This window comes from Erithacus rubecula, assembly GCF_903797595.1.
Source record: "Erithacus rubecula genome assembly, chromosome: 1".
NCBI classification, from domain to species: Eukaryota; Metazoa; Chordata; class Aves; order Passeriformes; family Muscicapidae; genus Erithacus; species Erithacus rubecula.
The window spans coordinates 75,131,144-75,147,532 of NC_136658.1; the positions used below are offsets into that span (position 1 = coordinate 75,131,144).

At 39.9% G+C, this 16,389-nt stretch overlaps 1 protein-coding gene across 1 annotated transcript in view; it reads left to right on the forward strand.

Moving 5' to 3' along the window:
- Positions 1 to 15,984, forward strand: part of KATNAL1 (katanin catalytic subunit A1 like 1) — a 36,290-nt gene extending 20,306 nt beyond the window's left edge. Inside the window, 7 exon segments of the mRNA XM_079298477.1 lie at positions 3,590 to 3,714; positions 4,219 to 4,324; positions 8,859 to 9,017; positions 9,815 to 9,941; positions 10,885 to 11,019; positions 13,344 to 13,470; positions 14,921 to 15,984. Coding sequence (XP_079154603.1) covers positions 3,590 to 3,714; positions 4,219 to 4,324; positions 8,859 to 9,017; positions 9,815 to 9,941; positions 10,885 to 11,019; positions 13,344 to 13,470; positions 14,921 to 15,119 — 978 coding nt within the window. The 3' untranslated portion in view covers positions 15,120 to 15,984.
- The last annotated feature ends 405 nt before the right edge of the window (positions 15,985 to 16,389 follow it).

Here is a 16,389-nt window from a genome sequence, read left to right on the forward strand (position 1 = left end):
TACCACAATGTAACTCATATTTTTTTGCCAAGGTAAATATAAGTATAATATGTATATTTTAGAGCTGCACTGCCTCACTTGAAACAAATGCCTTCTTTCACTGTTTCTTCTCTCTAGACCATAACATCTTGTCATTCTGACAGCAACCATCTTGGGATAAGTAATTTTAACCTGGCTATGCCAATAAAATTACCTTTTTTAGTGCTATATAAAATAATTTTGAACTAAACCCACCAGATTGTGTCTATCCACTAAATCCTTGTGTGTCCTTTTTTTTTTTTTTCCTAAAATACTGCTTATCCTTAAAATACTGCTTTCCTTCTCAGTTCCACTGGAAATTATTAAGCTTGTTCTCAGGGTACCTTCTGTTGGAGCATTACTAAGAGTTTTAGCTTCTGTTTAATAGTTCAGTTTAAAGAGGCAGCATGAATCCTGCCAGTATGTTTTCTAGAAATTGCATAATACCATATCAAAGCACTGGAACACTTTCTTAGGAGTACTCTTTAGGTTATTTTAGACCATCAGTGGATAAGGTCAATAAATATTATGAAGGATATGAAACAGCCAATGGCTGTGCAGCCATATCAATGAAGTGAATATTAACATCAATGAAGGTATGATTTAACAAATTAAATTATTTTTGCTTATCCTCCTGTGCATCACCAACTGTGACATGAGATGAGATAGTAGCATTGAGGTGAAAGCACAGACCTCCATGCATTGGGACTGGAAGGCTACATAATCTCCATCTGAAAATGCTGAAAGAACTGGTAGGTGAAATTGCAGGCCTGGGAGCACATTTTTACAGTAAAATTTAAGTAGTCTGATGCTGTCTTATGTGAATGGTGACAGCATCAGACTAAGTTGTGTTGACAATGCCTCTATTGAGAAAGTAAAGGAACAGTGTTGCAGGCAACTGAAGTTGTTTATTTTTATATGTTTTACAACAAATTTAGAGTAGATGAAAAGCTAAAGACTTGGAACTAAGTGAAGAGTGGAATAGAGTGAATTATAGTTTTTTAAGCAAAGGTGTTGTCTCTGCCAGGATTTTCTTTAGAGTTCTAGTTAATCTCTTATGTAAAGAAATTAATCTCCCCAGATAACACATGGGAAGCAATTTGTTATTTTAGTGTGTGGTGTAGAGGAATTTTAAAGTGGGATTAGGCAGCAAGGGAAAAGTAAACGGGCTCTGCTGAAAGGAGAAGTAGCAGGCAACTGGCAAATCATTTTTGACTCTTGTTTTGTATTTAAAATAATATTTTTGTGCCAATTTAACTTGGCACAAAAAAGAGGCACTAAATGAATTTGCTCATGACACCAAGCTGGGAAGCACCATCATCAGGAGAGGCAAGTGAGGCTGTTGCACAGACAGGAAGAATTGGATGACTCTGTGTTGGAAATGGGATAATGTTCAGTGATGCAGAGCAGCAGGCTGTGTTCTTGGAAGCTATAACAAGAATTTCTGCTTGAAGCTGGGATCTCAGTGGTAGAAGAGAAGATGGATTTGGATGTATCAGCAGAAACTGGATCAGGCTGAATTTCCATTTGGCACACTACCTTTTCTTGCTAGTGATGGGAAGGGCTGGCTTCTGGGGTGAGGCATAGTCAGGTACCACCTTTGGCTTTGGTGGTGAGGGGTAGAGAGCTCATGTGCAGTTGTTATTTGGCATTTGTATGCAGTGGGAAGAACCTGCAGGAAAGCAAGGTGTCTTCAGAGCCCAGTTCTGGCCATTACAGCCCTCAGGGTAATTCTATATGATTAATCTGCTGAGGTTGCCTGAAAGGGAGCAGTATGATAATGCTATGGATGTGAATGTAAACAAAATCCCAGTAAACAAAATCCCTGCTTGTTGAGGTGTTACCAGCAGAGAGAAGACATACATGTGCCATTATGGGAGGATCTGGTGAGAAAACAGCTGGAGTATTTTGTGTAGAGCCACACACAAGAAAGATATGTTAACATTAGGAGGGAGAGAAATAAAAAGCATTGCCAAAGTGAATGGATAATTATGTTCAGCTTGTGTTCCAAAAGGAGACTTAATTGGTTTGGTAAATTAAGGGAAAGCACAAGCCTGATGCAAGTATATCAGTGTGGTGGACACACCAAGGAGTGAACTGCTGAAACTAGTACAGAAACTCAGTACAAGAGTAGTAACAACAATTTTGAAAACAATTTTTTTGTTCCATGTGTTAATGCAGGTTCAATAGCTCTTCCTGATGGAAAGGACAGCTGATTTCTAAATGTTTAAGACAGATATTGGTTGCCTGAAATTATGAGATGGGATTGCCAAGGGTGGAAGTAGTCTTTTGCAGCCCTGGATACCTATCTGTTGGCATACCTTCTTAGAGAGAAGCCATCACAGCAACTTTATTTAAAACTGTTTTGTGAAAGTAATACCCCAAGAGATGACTGGAAAAATTATGCTTACCTCTGCTGCCTAGTTTCAGGTGACATTTTAAAAAAATCATTATTTCTAGTCTACACTCACTGAGAATTGCAGGTTGGACTAATTTGGGACCAGCAATAATAATATTATTAGCAAATACCTTTAATTTCATTGTCCTGTTTTTATTTATTTATTTATTTATTTATTTTTAAATGGATTCCATTTTATCTCTCCTGAAATCTTGAAAACTCTACAGGATTTTCGCAGTTTCCTTTTTACACTGAGTTAGGAATGCTAAACAACATAAGAGTTCTCTTGGAAGCAAGGAATGAAAGTAATGGCAACTGGGAGGGTGTAGTGGCTACCTTTTTGTTTTCCTACTGCAAGGTTATTTGTGTGTCTCCAGCTGCCTCTCAACCCGCCTTCGTCTAGGATGCATTTGTCCAGCCAGCTGGGATTCTTTAACTTGCTGCTGATAGTGTTTAGAAGCTGGGTTAAGAGTCCTAAAGTAGATCCCTGCTCAGCCCCCTCTGTTAAACCAGAGCAGCTGCTTTTCAGGCACCCTGAATGCTGGGAGGGGAAGCGATTTCCTCCAGAACTGAGAGAGGAGGAGCATGAGCCCTGATGCTTCAAAGGGAAAATGTCACTTCAACCCCATAAGCTGAACAGCACCCGGGGAAGCATTAACCAGAAATTCTGGGCCATTTGGGGCAGAGGCAGAGGATGGCTTGGGCACTGATGTAGCCTTAGTGTGCTGCAGAAATTATTGCATCTAAGAAGCCTGAGTGTCTTTGGAGCTTCTTTAGGGCTTTTGGTGCAGTCCTTAAATAAATATGATCTTTTCAAAGCATTTGAATTGTTTATGAAGCTGGCCTGCAAATGAGAGGCGAGACACAGATAGTTTGAGGAAAGGAGATATTGCTGGGCAGGATGGCTTTAATGAAACGAGGGGAGAGAGTCTTGGTTTTCCTCCATCAAAGACACCTTCCTTGTCCCTTTTTGGTGATTATAGTGTCAGATGTTTACTTCTGACAGGTAAGGTGGCAAGTGTAGCATCTTCAGAATATGCTTTGGATGCTCTGGTCTTCAGCTAGTCGTGGCTGTATCTTTGTGAGGCTGTTCCTGCATTCATGCCTTTGGTTGGCCAGGAGGTGTGTCAGTTGTGTAATATTCTTATGAGCCTGTATGATTTTCATTTCTAGGGAAAGAAAATACCCCAGGAATTTGGTGATGGGGATATTCCAAAATTTGATGGAGCAGGTTACGACAAAGACCTGATCGAAGCTCTTGAAAGAGACATTGTATCAAGGAATCCAAGCATTCATTGGTATGAGGATTTTCTCAATTCAAATGTTTTTGCTACTGTAGAAAAGGAGAGAAATTACCCATCTTCAAACTCCTAAAACAGGGAGGCAACATAATCTTCTACTGATAGGCAAAAATTAGATCTTCTGCTTTAACAGTTTATTAATTTGATTAAAGTTAAGCTTTTGTTGCTAATTGATATTATGTGCAGTACACCCGTTACATGTACTGCTGAAATGAGTGTACACTCCTGAGATCTTTAAAAATACTTCTTTGGTGTTCACATTGTCCAAAACAATTTTTAATTACGCATCTCTGGGTAACTTGAGTTGAAAATAATTTTTTCCCTGCCTTCCAAAAGTGGATTTAATTTTAGGTCACGGTATGATAGGAATGCTGTCATGAGACATATGCTTGCATGCTAAGGAAATGGTACTAAGTGAAAAACTTTTCTATTTCTCTTGTATAAAAATTGAAGAAATGTAGTTGTATGAAAATATTATACAACTTTCGTCATCTTGCACAGGGATGACATAGCAGATTTGGAAGAAGCCAAGAAATTATTAAGAGAAGCTGTTGTGCTTCCAATGTGGATGCCCGATTTCTTCAAAGGGATCAGAAGACCTTGGAAGGTGAGAATTTATGTGGTGTTTTAGTAAATGGTAAGCTGTAGCTCTGTGTGTGTCCTGATGTAATGTGTGGATGCCTAAAAAGGCTAAAAAGGTAAAGGGGAATGATCCTGAATTTGTTTATTAAATGCTCACACAATTATTCATGTAAAAGGCACTGAAAGAAACAGCTTAGAGTAAGCAGTGTTTTCTGTTTATTTAGCCACTTATAGCTTGTTGATATTATAATACTTTCTATATGCCAGCCTGTAGATATGAGCACACAGATTATATTGACTGAAGCAGAAATGCATAGTAGATAGCTCTACATAGGCTTATGGTGTCCAGTTCCCAGAAAGCACTTCCCAAAAGAATGCAGTCCTTGGACTGCTTTTTTCCAAATGTTTCAACTATCCCTCACTCAGACTGCAAACTGCAGCCTGGATGGTACAAGGAAGCAAGAAAAGAGGGGACCAGTCAGATGACTTAGCTTTGCAGTTACATTTGCAGCTGGGCATAGGTGCAGCTGGAGTGAGAAATTCGGACTAGGAGAAGGAGTTGCAAGCAGGGCAACAGAAAGGGTATAGGTTGAACTAGGCTGATTGACCAGAAGTGAGTCCAATCTGGGTCTTGCTGAGAGCTAAGAAGGAAGAGGAGGGAGGAGTTTGGCCAGCATTTCTGTCAACAGCAAACAAAATGTTCTTGCTTTTGATGTGGAAGGGGTTGATGCTTGCTTGGGGTATAACTAGTCACAACACAAGGCCTTTTTGGTTACTGAGAAGCATTACTGAGGAAAAGAGACTGTTGCAAATGGTGTGTTATTCTGAGTGTAGAAGGCAGTGGCACATGCAGGGAATGCTGTGTACATGAGTAGTTTCCTATTTAGTATGCTGGCTCAGCAGCATATATCAGATCTTGCTTTACTAACTTATTTTGTCTTTTCCTGATTGGTCCTTGTGCTTCCCTGGCTTATACTTAGGTCAGACCCAGCAGGAGCTGGGAGATGGCTGCTTGAGAGCTGTTCACAGAGGTTTTAGTGAGTTGCAGGGAGAGAGCCCAAACATACAGTCCATGCAAACCTAGCCCTGAGCTATAGGGCCTTTGGAGTGCTTGTGGTCAGTACCAGTGGCCTTATGGTTAACCTTAGGGTTAACTGAGCTATCATCTTGGACAGAGCCTAGATGTTGTGGGTTACATGTGCAGGGTGAGATTTTAGTGTATTTTGAATTGAACAGCTGAATCTCTTTCTTCTCTTCTCTTGGCTTAGAAGAAGTTGATCCATACTCTTATTATGGACTATGGGGGCCCCATCTGTTTAGTGTTCAAAATCTTCTAATGAAGTAAAGATCTGCTCTGCTTTTTTGCTCACCTCTTAGCATGCATAGAGGATGTAGTGGCCATCTGTCCTTAAGGCAGGTATCTCAGTAGACTGCAGGAAATGTGAAAAATGCCACTGACCTTGTCTCCAAGTGTTGCAGCAGTGGATAAAGGAGCAACAGCTTGGTCCTTTAAAGAGTTACAATCTCCATCTCTTTGCATGGGACTACCTTTTCCTACTGAGCAGTGTCACCTCTGAAAACCAGGTGGTTGTAGACATGGGAAAGATTCTAAGATTATTTCCTTTCTTCAGTCTGAAATGCAAATTGTTTTCCGACAAGGTTATGAAGAGTCTTCATTGTTAGCCTTTTCCCTGGTGACTTGTGAAGCTGTAACTCTCATGAATTTATATTTCACACCGAACAGCATGTATTTTCCCTTCTGTTGACCTCTGACTGTGCTATAAGGATGAGAAGTATTGAAGGGAAGGCTGTTTCTTGCAGTAATCAGTGTAGCAGCAGGCATTTGTTGAGCATAGGAATTCAGGACAATAATTCAGGGAAAAAGGCAGCCGAAGCTGGTTTTGGATGTTCAGACTCCCCTGAGAACAATTCCCAAGACAGCCCTCACAGTTTGTGCCTGTATTCAGAGGACTGTGCCTTGTCTGAAGGAGCCAGCTGTCTCCCCTGATTCAACACAGGTGCTGTGTAGTTGCAGCCACGGGTTTCTGAGTGTCCATGGCTTTGCTCTTTCTGTTCCTCTGAACTGTTTTGTGCCAAGAAAGCCTGGTTGCTCACTGTGCTTCCCACTGCTCTGCTAGTGATTGCTACAACAACAAGAAGTAACCCTGCAGTGATTTCATCAAAACACTTACTCCCTGCGGTGCATTTCAGCTTCTTATTGGAATACTTTGGATTAATGGAGCCTTAGAGGAAGAATAAAGAAGTCTTTGTGTTTGTCAAGGATTTTAAATAGTAAGTGGCAGCCTCCTAGTTCGCAGAAAGCAACTTGATCCTGTGCCTTTCTGTTTGCAGCCATGCACGTCTTGTTTTGCTGCGAACTCAAGTTCTTTTTTTGTCTTTTTTTTTTTTTTAACTGATATTTCTATTGTCTCTATCCCCAGAGAGCTTGATTTTCCCCTGGCTTTACACCTGGTGTGTCTGCTTTGCACCTGTGTTGTGCACATGTATTATTCCACCAGTATCACGTGTAAGGTAACCCTTCCTGTAACACTTAGCAGGAGGTGCAAAGTGAAGAGCTTCAATTTTGGTAGTGTACAGAATGTGTCCCTGAAGCCAAGATTTGCTCTTCCAGAATAATGGAGAATTGAACCAATATCCCAAAAATGTCATTACTTCCCTGTGTCACCAGGTCCTGCACTAAACACAGTTTATCAAGCACATGCTCTGAATGTGATTTGAATTGAGGTGAAGCTTTTTTAAAAATACTAAATGAACATATTTGAATCTCAGAGAGAGCAGTAAGTCATCTCTGACCTGCATATTACAGGCTGAGAAATTTTCACCCAGTCACTCCAGGGCTGTATTTGCAATATTGTTGTAATATCAGTATAACTGTGCAGCATCTCAAATTGGAATGTCTGAGTGTTCAGGGGGAGAAAAGAGAGTCCATTTACTTTTTATGCCTGCTGCTCTGGAGCTTTGGAAACCTTGAGCAGCCTGAGGAGTGACTTTGGACTGTTAGCTGTAGAGATGGCGTGTGAACATTTCTGACTTAATTTACCGATGAATGTATGTTGAGCTTGCATTAGCTAAGTATTAAATGGCAATAAAGGTATTAAGAGTTAATGGAAAATGGAGTACAGAGAGGCTATTGCTTTTGAATGGTACATTTTTGAATAATTGCATTCCCGGTTGATTTGTTTTTATAGATCTCTTCCATGTCATCCTTTGTGCTTTTTGAAGTAAATTTTCTTGAAGAACAGATGAAATTTAATTTGCTGTATAGCTTGCATTTAAAAGATATTTTATTGCTTTGGCATTTTATGTAAGTTATTAATTGCAAAGCACATTATGATGTGCAATTCTAACTCTAGCTAATTTGATTAGCCTTGCAATACAGTACAATTTTAGGAAACTCTTGTTAGCATGTAATAAGATCTTGCAATTGGGAGGGGGAAAAAAAAGCCAAGCTGCTTGGGCACTACATTTTCACTGATTTACTTAAGATCACAGGGCCCTATACTAGTACTATGCAGAACATGAAAGAGTGTTTTGTCCTTATGCTGAAAGGTTTGGAAAGACTACCCATAAAGATGGCCGTATTTAGTAGTATTATCAAGAGTGATTAACCCATCTGAGTGATAGGATCTTAACATGAGTTCTGAGAGCACTGTGTCTAAAGCCAAAAACCTGTTTGTGTAATGATGAGTAAATGTGCTGAACTGCAGACATGTGTGCTGCTTTCTTTCAGAGACCACAGATGGAAAGATACCAACCTGGGACTTAACAATTGTTTCTGGTTTAAAGCTTTCTGAATAATCACTGAAGTTCAGATTAGGCTTTTGTGGGACTAAGCAGTAGTCCACATGAGCCAGAGTTGCTTATCTGTAAAACAGGAATAGCAGTGCAGTCCAGTCATCCAACAGCATGATGAGGATAGTGTTTCACCCAGGAATTGCTATGATGCAGTAGTGTGCTCATAGGAACATTGAGATCAGGACATTAAGCAAAAAACAAACAGATGTATTCAGTGAATGCTCTCATGCAAACATAAACATTGGCCAGATTCATACATATTGTCAGGATATTTTTGGGAAATATTTTTCTGTAGAAAATTTCTCTGCTGAGGGAGCACAACTTACTGTGAAAGTATTTTGGTTTCTGTGAAACTTTCTCATGAAGGGGCCTTTGTTCCAAAAAAAGAATTTACCATCTTTGTCTGCCTGTGCAGCCCCTTGTGAGCTGGGAAAGGCCTAAGGTCAAGCCTAGACTCTGTTTGATTCTGAGCAAGGCTGTAAATCTTGTCCATTTCCTGGGTGATAAGTGCAAGCAATTAGTACTGGCTTTTGTGGTTCTGACGCCAGTGGAGTGGTAAGAAGAAATGGCAGAACACTTCCACACTATCCTCAAAAGCAGGATACATGTCTTCTGTTTTCCACTGATGAGGATTATGTTATTAATTTAAATCCAGATATTGGCTCATACTGAGGTATTGTGTAGAGTACCAATGACAAAGTTTTCTTAATTTGTTGTTCATTACCTTTGCTCTCACCTTTCAGGGAGTGCTGATGGTTGGTCCTCCTGGCACTGGCAAAACAATGCTAGCAAAAGCTGTTGCTACAGAATGTGGGACAACATTCTTCAACGTGTCTTCCTCTACACTGACATCTAAATACAGAGGCGAGTCAGAGAAGCTGGTCCGCCTCCTGTTTGAAATGGTATGTCCTTGATGGTGTGCCTGGGGCTCACTAAGGGGAGAAAGGACTGCACTCTTGGTGTCCTGCCCTTCCAGGAGCATGTTGGAAGCATGGCTTCACTGATCTGACACCCCCTAAACCAATTAGAAAAACATAATTTCTGGGTTTCTACGTATGGTATGTTACTGAGGATTAAGAAGAAAAGTGTTCATCACCCATGTTTAGGATAGTGCTTTCCAGAGTAAACAGAGTTATGACCTCAACAGAAATTCAGTACTTGTTTGTTTATGGAGTAACAATGGCATATGAAGTAGATTGGAAATTGGAAGGGGTTTTGGACAGTTATTCTAGATGCAATACTAGCTTTTGTTCTGAATGATGGTTACAAGCCTCTCAGTGAAGCTGTGGGTACAGTCCATCATGCAGGGTGTGTGAAGGACATATCCATGTGGACTATAACTCTGGGACCCTCACTGCACTCCTGTAATATTCACAGCTATAATCTGAGTCTCTTGAGAGTGCTTAACCCTCACCAGCCCAAAACCTGGACATGAAAATTGCCTGTATTGTGTCAAGAAGACTATCCCATTGTGGTAGTGTTTCTTTTCCCCTTTTCAATGTCATTTGCTGGGGAAAGCCAACCAACACTGACCCAAGGGGTGCAATTTAAAGTGTGTAAACCTCAGCATATGACAGTTTGCAAACCAAGCCTTGAATTGCTCCCTTGTGGCAGTCAGGGAAGATGTGCATGCAGTATGTCTTGCAGGCTGGGCTGTGGTGTGAGCAGCGCCAATAGCGATGTTTCCATTTGAATAAAGGCACGGTTTTATGCGCCAACGACAATCTTCATTGACGAGATCGATTCCATCTGCAGCCGCAGAGGCACGTCTGACGAGCACGAGGCCAGTCGCAGGGTCAAGTCAGAGCTGCTCGTGCAAATGGATGGTAACAAGGGCTTAGATCTGGCTTTGAGGCTGGGATGCTGTTTCTTTACAGGTGGGAACGTAAGAACTTGAGCCATCTGGAAAAACCTGGCTTTATGGATAAGAGAAAAATGAGGCAGAACTTGAGATGAGTGTATTTTTGGAGTGTTCAACAACAGATAACTGAAAAGGGTGTTCTGCTTTATTTTTTTCAAAAATGGCTATTTTTAGGGTGACTTGAAAGCTCATATTAAAGAGACACAGACTCCAGGAGCAGCAGATAATGGAGATTTGTGCAGTTTAATGCAGGTATTTAATTTGTATTCAGTCTAAACAAAATTCTGCCCTTTGCTAGAGTCTCCAGCTGTGGAACCCCATTGTGACATCTGCTTTTGCTATATTCTATGATGGCAGCTAATATTACCCCTTTAAGTCAGATGTAGTACCTGTTTTGTGCAGGTGTACACAACAAGCATGACCAACTGAGGAATATTGTATGGTGTAAAGGTTTTATAGCCACCTTTATATTGCAGCTATCATAAACTGCTGTATATAAACAATTACTTAAAATGGTTCATTGAGGTAAGCTCAGGATAGGAAAGCTTTTAGTCTCTTTGCAGTCCTCACTTGGTAAGCTGAGTGACTCCCATTTCTTCTGTGACCAGACTTGACAGACATAACACTGTCAGTGGGACTAGTAAAACTAAACTCACATATGGCTGTGTTGTTAGCACTGTCAAAGAAAGCCCTTCCCTGACTCAGGAAAATTATGATCTGTCCCTTTCTCTGTGATAATGATGGTCTTGTGACACCTAGCTATGGGAAGTTGGGAAAGGGACACAGGACTATAGAGGGCTGTTGTTTAGCTTTGTCCAGGCTATATTTGTCTGTGCAGTGGTTCTCAGCAAGCATCTCAATCAATAAGAGCTCTGGAGTAAAATGGCCCTAAACTGTTGTACTTGCAGGGGTAGGTGGTGCTCTGGAAAACGATGACCCTTCCAAGATGGTTATGGTATTATCTGCTACAAATTTTCCCTGGGATATTGACGAAGCTCTCCGACGGAGACTGGAGAAGAGGATTTATATACCTTTGCCCACAGGTATGGTTTGATAAGACCATTTTCCTTTCCTCTCTTTACAAGATGAGTTTAGGATTGCTGCAGGACTGTTGTGTTTGTGAGGAATCCTGATGGTTTTGTGATAAGTAGTGTAATTCATGGGTTAATTATTTGTCTGGATTGCTTTATTTTTAAGGAGTGAGAAAAAGAGAAATACTGCTTGCTTGGGGGCTGAAAAACAAAGAGCTGTGGCATTTCATTGCAAGCCATTGATGGGTTCTTATATTTTGAAAGAGAGTTAGTTTTAATGAGCCTGGAATTATTTTAAATGTTTAACAGTCAGTCCTTGAGTGATCATCAAAGGCAGCCTTTGGACATGTTTGCAAATATTGCAAATTCACTCCATGCCCTTGCAGACAAATGGAAAGAAGTGGATCCATGAATTCTCACTTACAGGCTTAGTTCATTGCAAATCACTGCTTGCTTGCCTTTATTTCTGTGCTTCCAGTCACTCAGAATGCAGCAGGCTGATTGCTTTCCTGCCCTAAGACATCTCAGCTTGTATTGTCTTTCCTAGCTGTCATTCACCTGTCCTATTAATTTTGAGATTCCTATCACTTGAAGTTTGCAGAGCTCTGTTTCTTCTTGGTGCAGTGGATGCCTCATCTCCCTGCATGAGCACTCAAGATAACAAGATGCATGTCCGAGGTGACAGTGGTTGTGATTGAGTTTAGCAGGTCTAAGGATATTTAATAGTTCTACATCTTGTCTTTGCAGCTTACAGGCAGTAACAGCTCCTAACAGGTTGCCTGTCTTTATGACCAATTAGTTTAAAATCCTATCAGCTCTTCCTCTTGTTTCTAATTAAACCAGATTGTTTTTTAACACAGTGTATTACACCCTGGACAACATAGGAGATGTGATCTGGTTTTATTTCCAGTCTTAGTTTCTGTTGTATCTATTCTGCAAGTAAGAATGTTGTGCTACTCTGATGCATTTATAACTGTGCTGTGTGATTTGATGTAGTCAGGCATTTTAACTGAAAAAGTGGTATGGTAGCATTTATGCACCTGTATATTGTGGAATTTGATGCAAGCATATATTCTGTAGTGTTTAATTTTCAAAATGCTGCACAGACTTGCTTAGCCCCACAGCAATAATTAGAAGAATGTTCTCTGATGCAGGATACTCTCTGCAGATATGCTGTGTGTACATTGTGCTCTCTAAATAATAAATCCCCATTTTATAGCTAGGGCCAGTTGTGTGTGATGGATAACTCTGCTCTTGACAGTTCTGCAAAGCACACAAAACCAGCAGCTCTAGACAAGCTTTTTATTTTCTTTTGTATTTCTCCTTCCCCAAAAGTTAAAAAAATAAGAATTAGGGACATCAATGAATAAAACATTGGACATTTTTATTGGACATTTCTTTAAGACTTTAAGCCTTTCCTATTGCTATTTCTTCTGTTGTGGTTGTCCTTTTTTATAGGTCATAAAAATTGATCGCTTGGGGAATAAAGATGCTGAGCTGGCATATTTTTCCTGTACAGTGAAAGCCAGGAAACCAGGAAACCAGTCATCCTCTTCTTTCCTACCCTTGTGCAGAGTAACAGGGAGGCCTAAGCTGTCAAATGTGAATTCCCTCTTACAAGCTTAGGCTGCTTAACATACGTACCCAAATGCACATATGCACGTGCCCTCTGCAAGAGAAATGGTTAATTGACTGCATAAGTGCTCATTTACACAGCTGGTTATTACTGTGTGCACACACTGCATCTGGGCAGGAAAGTGGGATATCAAGACATTTGTACTGAAAATATATTAATATATGTTTATTGTATTAATGTGTCTGTTTTCTATCAGGCTTGAGCTGATTTCTTGGGTCCCAACTGAATAAACTGCTTAAACATATGCTTAAAGTTCAGCCTGTTGTTAAGGGGTTTGTGCTGTCTGAAGCTCTTTTAATAGAATCCTTATTGTAGTTCTAATGAAACTATGAATAATATGCAGTCAAATCCATGAATAGGGAGTGGATCCAAAGGGATGTGAGAAGAAACAGAAATTTCTAGGATTGTGCTTTTGTGCCCTTGGGTACTTTGTGACCAAATGTTTTATCACCTGAGACATAACAGACATTTTTAATGACAGATCACTTTGACAAATATCTCTCAACCATGCTGTTTTAATATACTCCATTTAACTAAATACTTTACTGTATTTGATTGCACACTTCACTGGATTTGTTCTCTCTCTTTTCTTATATTGAACTATTTTGTTCATACTTTTCACTGAAAAAATTAAGTTGTGTTTATATATTTTTTTAATGTAACTCTTGCCAGTCTTCAAACAAATATTTTTACATTCTAGCAAAAGGCAGAGCAGAATTACTTAAGATTAATCTTCGGGAAGTAGAACTAGATCCTGATATCAGCCTTGAAGAAATTGCTGAGAAGATTGAAGGCTATTCTGGTGCTGACATCACTAATGTTTGCAGGTATCTCATTGCCCTTAATTTGCAAATAGAACTGCATGGAAAGTCATAATTTGCATTATTACAATACCTACTACAGCTGAAGCCATGCTCACAGTGTCTGTGTTTGAGGCCCAAATCTACTTACTGTATTCATGTATTATTGTCATGTGGAGTGGTCCAAATACCATGGAGTCTTTCTGGGAGATGGGGTTTTCTTGGCTATGAAGTGAAAAAAATAATCTGAGCAAATCTCATGGTATAAATGACTGCATTTACTGTAGTTGTCTGCATTGGTTAATGTAGTGCAAAGCAGATTGTTTTGGGTTTTTTTAAATCCCATTAGTTTAGGAGATAGAATTCCATAATCCAAAAAAAATCCTTTCACAGAATACTTCTTTGGGACTTTTATATGCTTCTATATGTTTGGACAGCCCCCAGTGAAGCAGAGTCTTGGTGTCTACCTGAATCTTCTAGGTGCAAGGAGGATACAGATGATAATATTAGTATTTAATTTATTTCCATCCTGTTCCCGCTATTTATTTCATTTTTGACAAATCAATCTTTTCTGGTGAAAGATAGGTATTTGAAGAAACTTATTTAAAGGAAGTCTATATCTCCTAAGAATCCTGTCAAGAGAAACTGATCCTGTAAGAGCATGGCTTGGGAATCTTTTTCTTCTCCCTCTGCTGCCTTTCTGAAAATGTGAAATCACTCCATAGATTTGGAAACACAGCGTGTGTCACGTAGTAGTGAAATTACCTGTTCTCCCTAAGGCTTGTGTTATCCCTTGCTGGGAAAAACCTGGGGAAAGAGAAAATGTAATTTCAGACTGCCTGTGGGCCACAGTGTGAGAAAATGAGTGTTCTTCAAGGCGATGGGCCAGGCTGGCAGGATCTGAGCTGGGGAGGAGTCACAGAGCAGGCAGGGCCACTGCAGGACCACGTGTTACTGTGTCTGGTGCCTCTTGCTCTGCCCTTCACACATCCAGGTGCTATGGACAAGCAGGCAGCTGAGCTGGGCTGCACTCTTAACCCTTGCTGACTGTCCTTTGGGGCTATGCTGCAGAAAGAAAGTTGAAGTCTAAAAAGAATGCGGTGTAAAAATGCAGACTACTTAAAAAAAAAAGCCTTTGAGTTCATCTCCCACTCTGCCCTTTTCTGCTCTAAAGTTGTAAAATTTCATCTCCATGAATCATTGTAAAAGGTTTTCAATTTTATAGTTTTAATTATCTCAGCACATTTACCATATGCTTAAATGGGTTTTGGTGCCAATGCATTCTTTATGTTGAATTAATGTAGTGATCTGGGAACATGGAAGCTATGGAAGATGTGAACTGCATCTTCTGTGGTAAATAAATGCTCTCCTAAGTCTTCCTGCCAGTGGTTTCTAGCAAGAGTATACAATCAAAATGCATAAGCTTACAGCACATTCTGCTAGCAATTAGCTGCCATGCATTGTCCTGTATTTCCAGGGATGCATCTCTAATGGCAATGAGAAGGCGTATTAATGGCTTAACTCCAGAAGAGATTCGTGCACTTTCTAAAGAAGAGCTTCAGATGCCGGTTACCAAGGGGGACTTTGAGCTGGCTCTGAAGAAAATCTCCAAATCTGTTTCTGCTGCAGACCTGGAGAAGTATGAAAAATGGATGGCGGAGTTTGGATCTGCTTAATCTCAGTGACAGCTTTCCTTTGCTGGAGTTTTATGGTTTTTGTTGTTCTCACTTTCAAAATGAGTTAGAAATCTTTTTAAAGGTTTAATAAAAGGTTTGCCTCTGCCCTCATCCCACCCCTTTCTGGTGACAGGACCTTTTAAGCTATTTGCCTTTAAAGGGAATGAACGCAATAATGAGCTGATATTGTAAAAGATATTTCATCTCTGAAGTAAAAAAATAAGACAAACAGGAAGGAAAAAATCATACTTCTGAGGGTAGTCTTTTTATTTTTCAAATGAAGAGCAGTATTACTTAACTTCCTCCTAGTCATTTTTTTATGGCTGGAGTCAATAAATCAGCTGGGGGATGTGACTCCAGAGGAACAGACAAGGGCTTGCTGTACCCCCTGCTCTTAAGTGCTGCTTCTGCCTGCCTTGAATGTGGCATCCAAGTTATTATTCTTTCTCTCTGTGCTCGAATATTCAGAGCAAAGCCTGTGGATTAACTGGCATTACACAGAGGAAATGAAGATCAGTTTTCCTACAAGACATGGGCCTGACTCTCCTCTCATGTACTCCCATTTGGAACTGATGTCACTTCAGACTGTTATCAGTGTTACCTGCAATGACTTCTGATGGAAATGAGAGGGAAACAAAGAGGTGTGGATTGTTCTCAGTCCAGTTTATGCATGTTCTCTGAATATAGTTTGAACCTGTTTGACCAGTAGGCACTTTGACTTAGACTGTAACTTGCACTTTTTTGCTTATATATCATCTTGTGCTTTGTCTGTGCGATCTAAATGTAATTGTTATTACTATTATTATTATTTTAGTATTAAGAGTTTAATAAAGACACTAATACCAAGACTGTATTTAAAACACAAGACTGTCCTTAAAACAAGTGACTGTGAACTTCCACTTCTGATTAGATATGATCTTTTTCCTAGCATACTAGGAAATGGGACTTGTACCTGTTTATGTTGCAGAACTGTTCATGTTTTTTTTTTGGTTTTTTTTTTTTTGGTGAAGATTTCTTTAAAATGTATAAATACTACTGGTTTAGTAATACTTAGAAAATAATCTGTATGGTCTCATTTATGTTTATAGCTGTTTTTCCCTTCCCTCATACAAGTGCAGTGATGAGAAGGGTTCTAAAATCTAACATGAGAAATCCTCTTTAGAGTATACCTGTCACACTGGCTGTATGAGCTTTTCACAGACTCAGCCTGCATGTCCAGCACAGGAAGATCTCATGTGGCAGGAATGTGAAAGAGTGGTCAAATAACCAG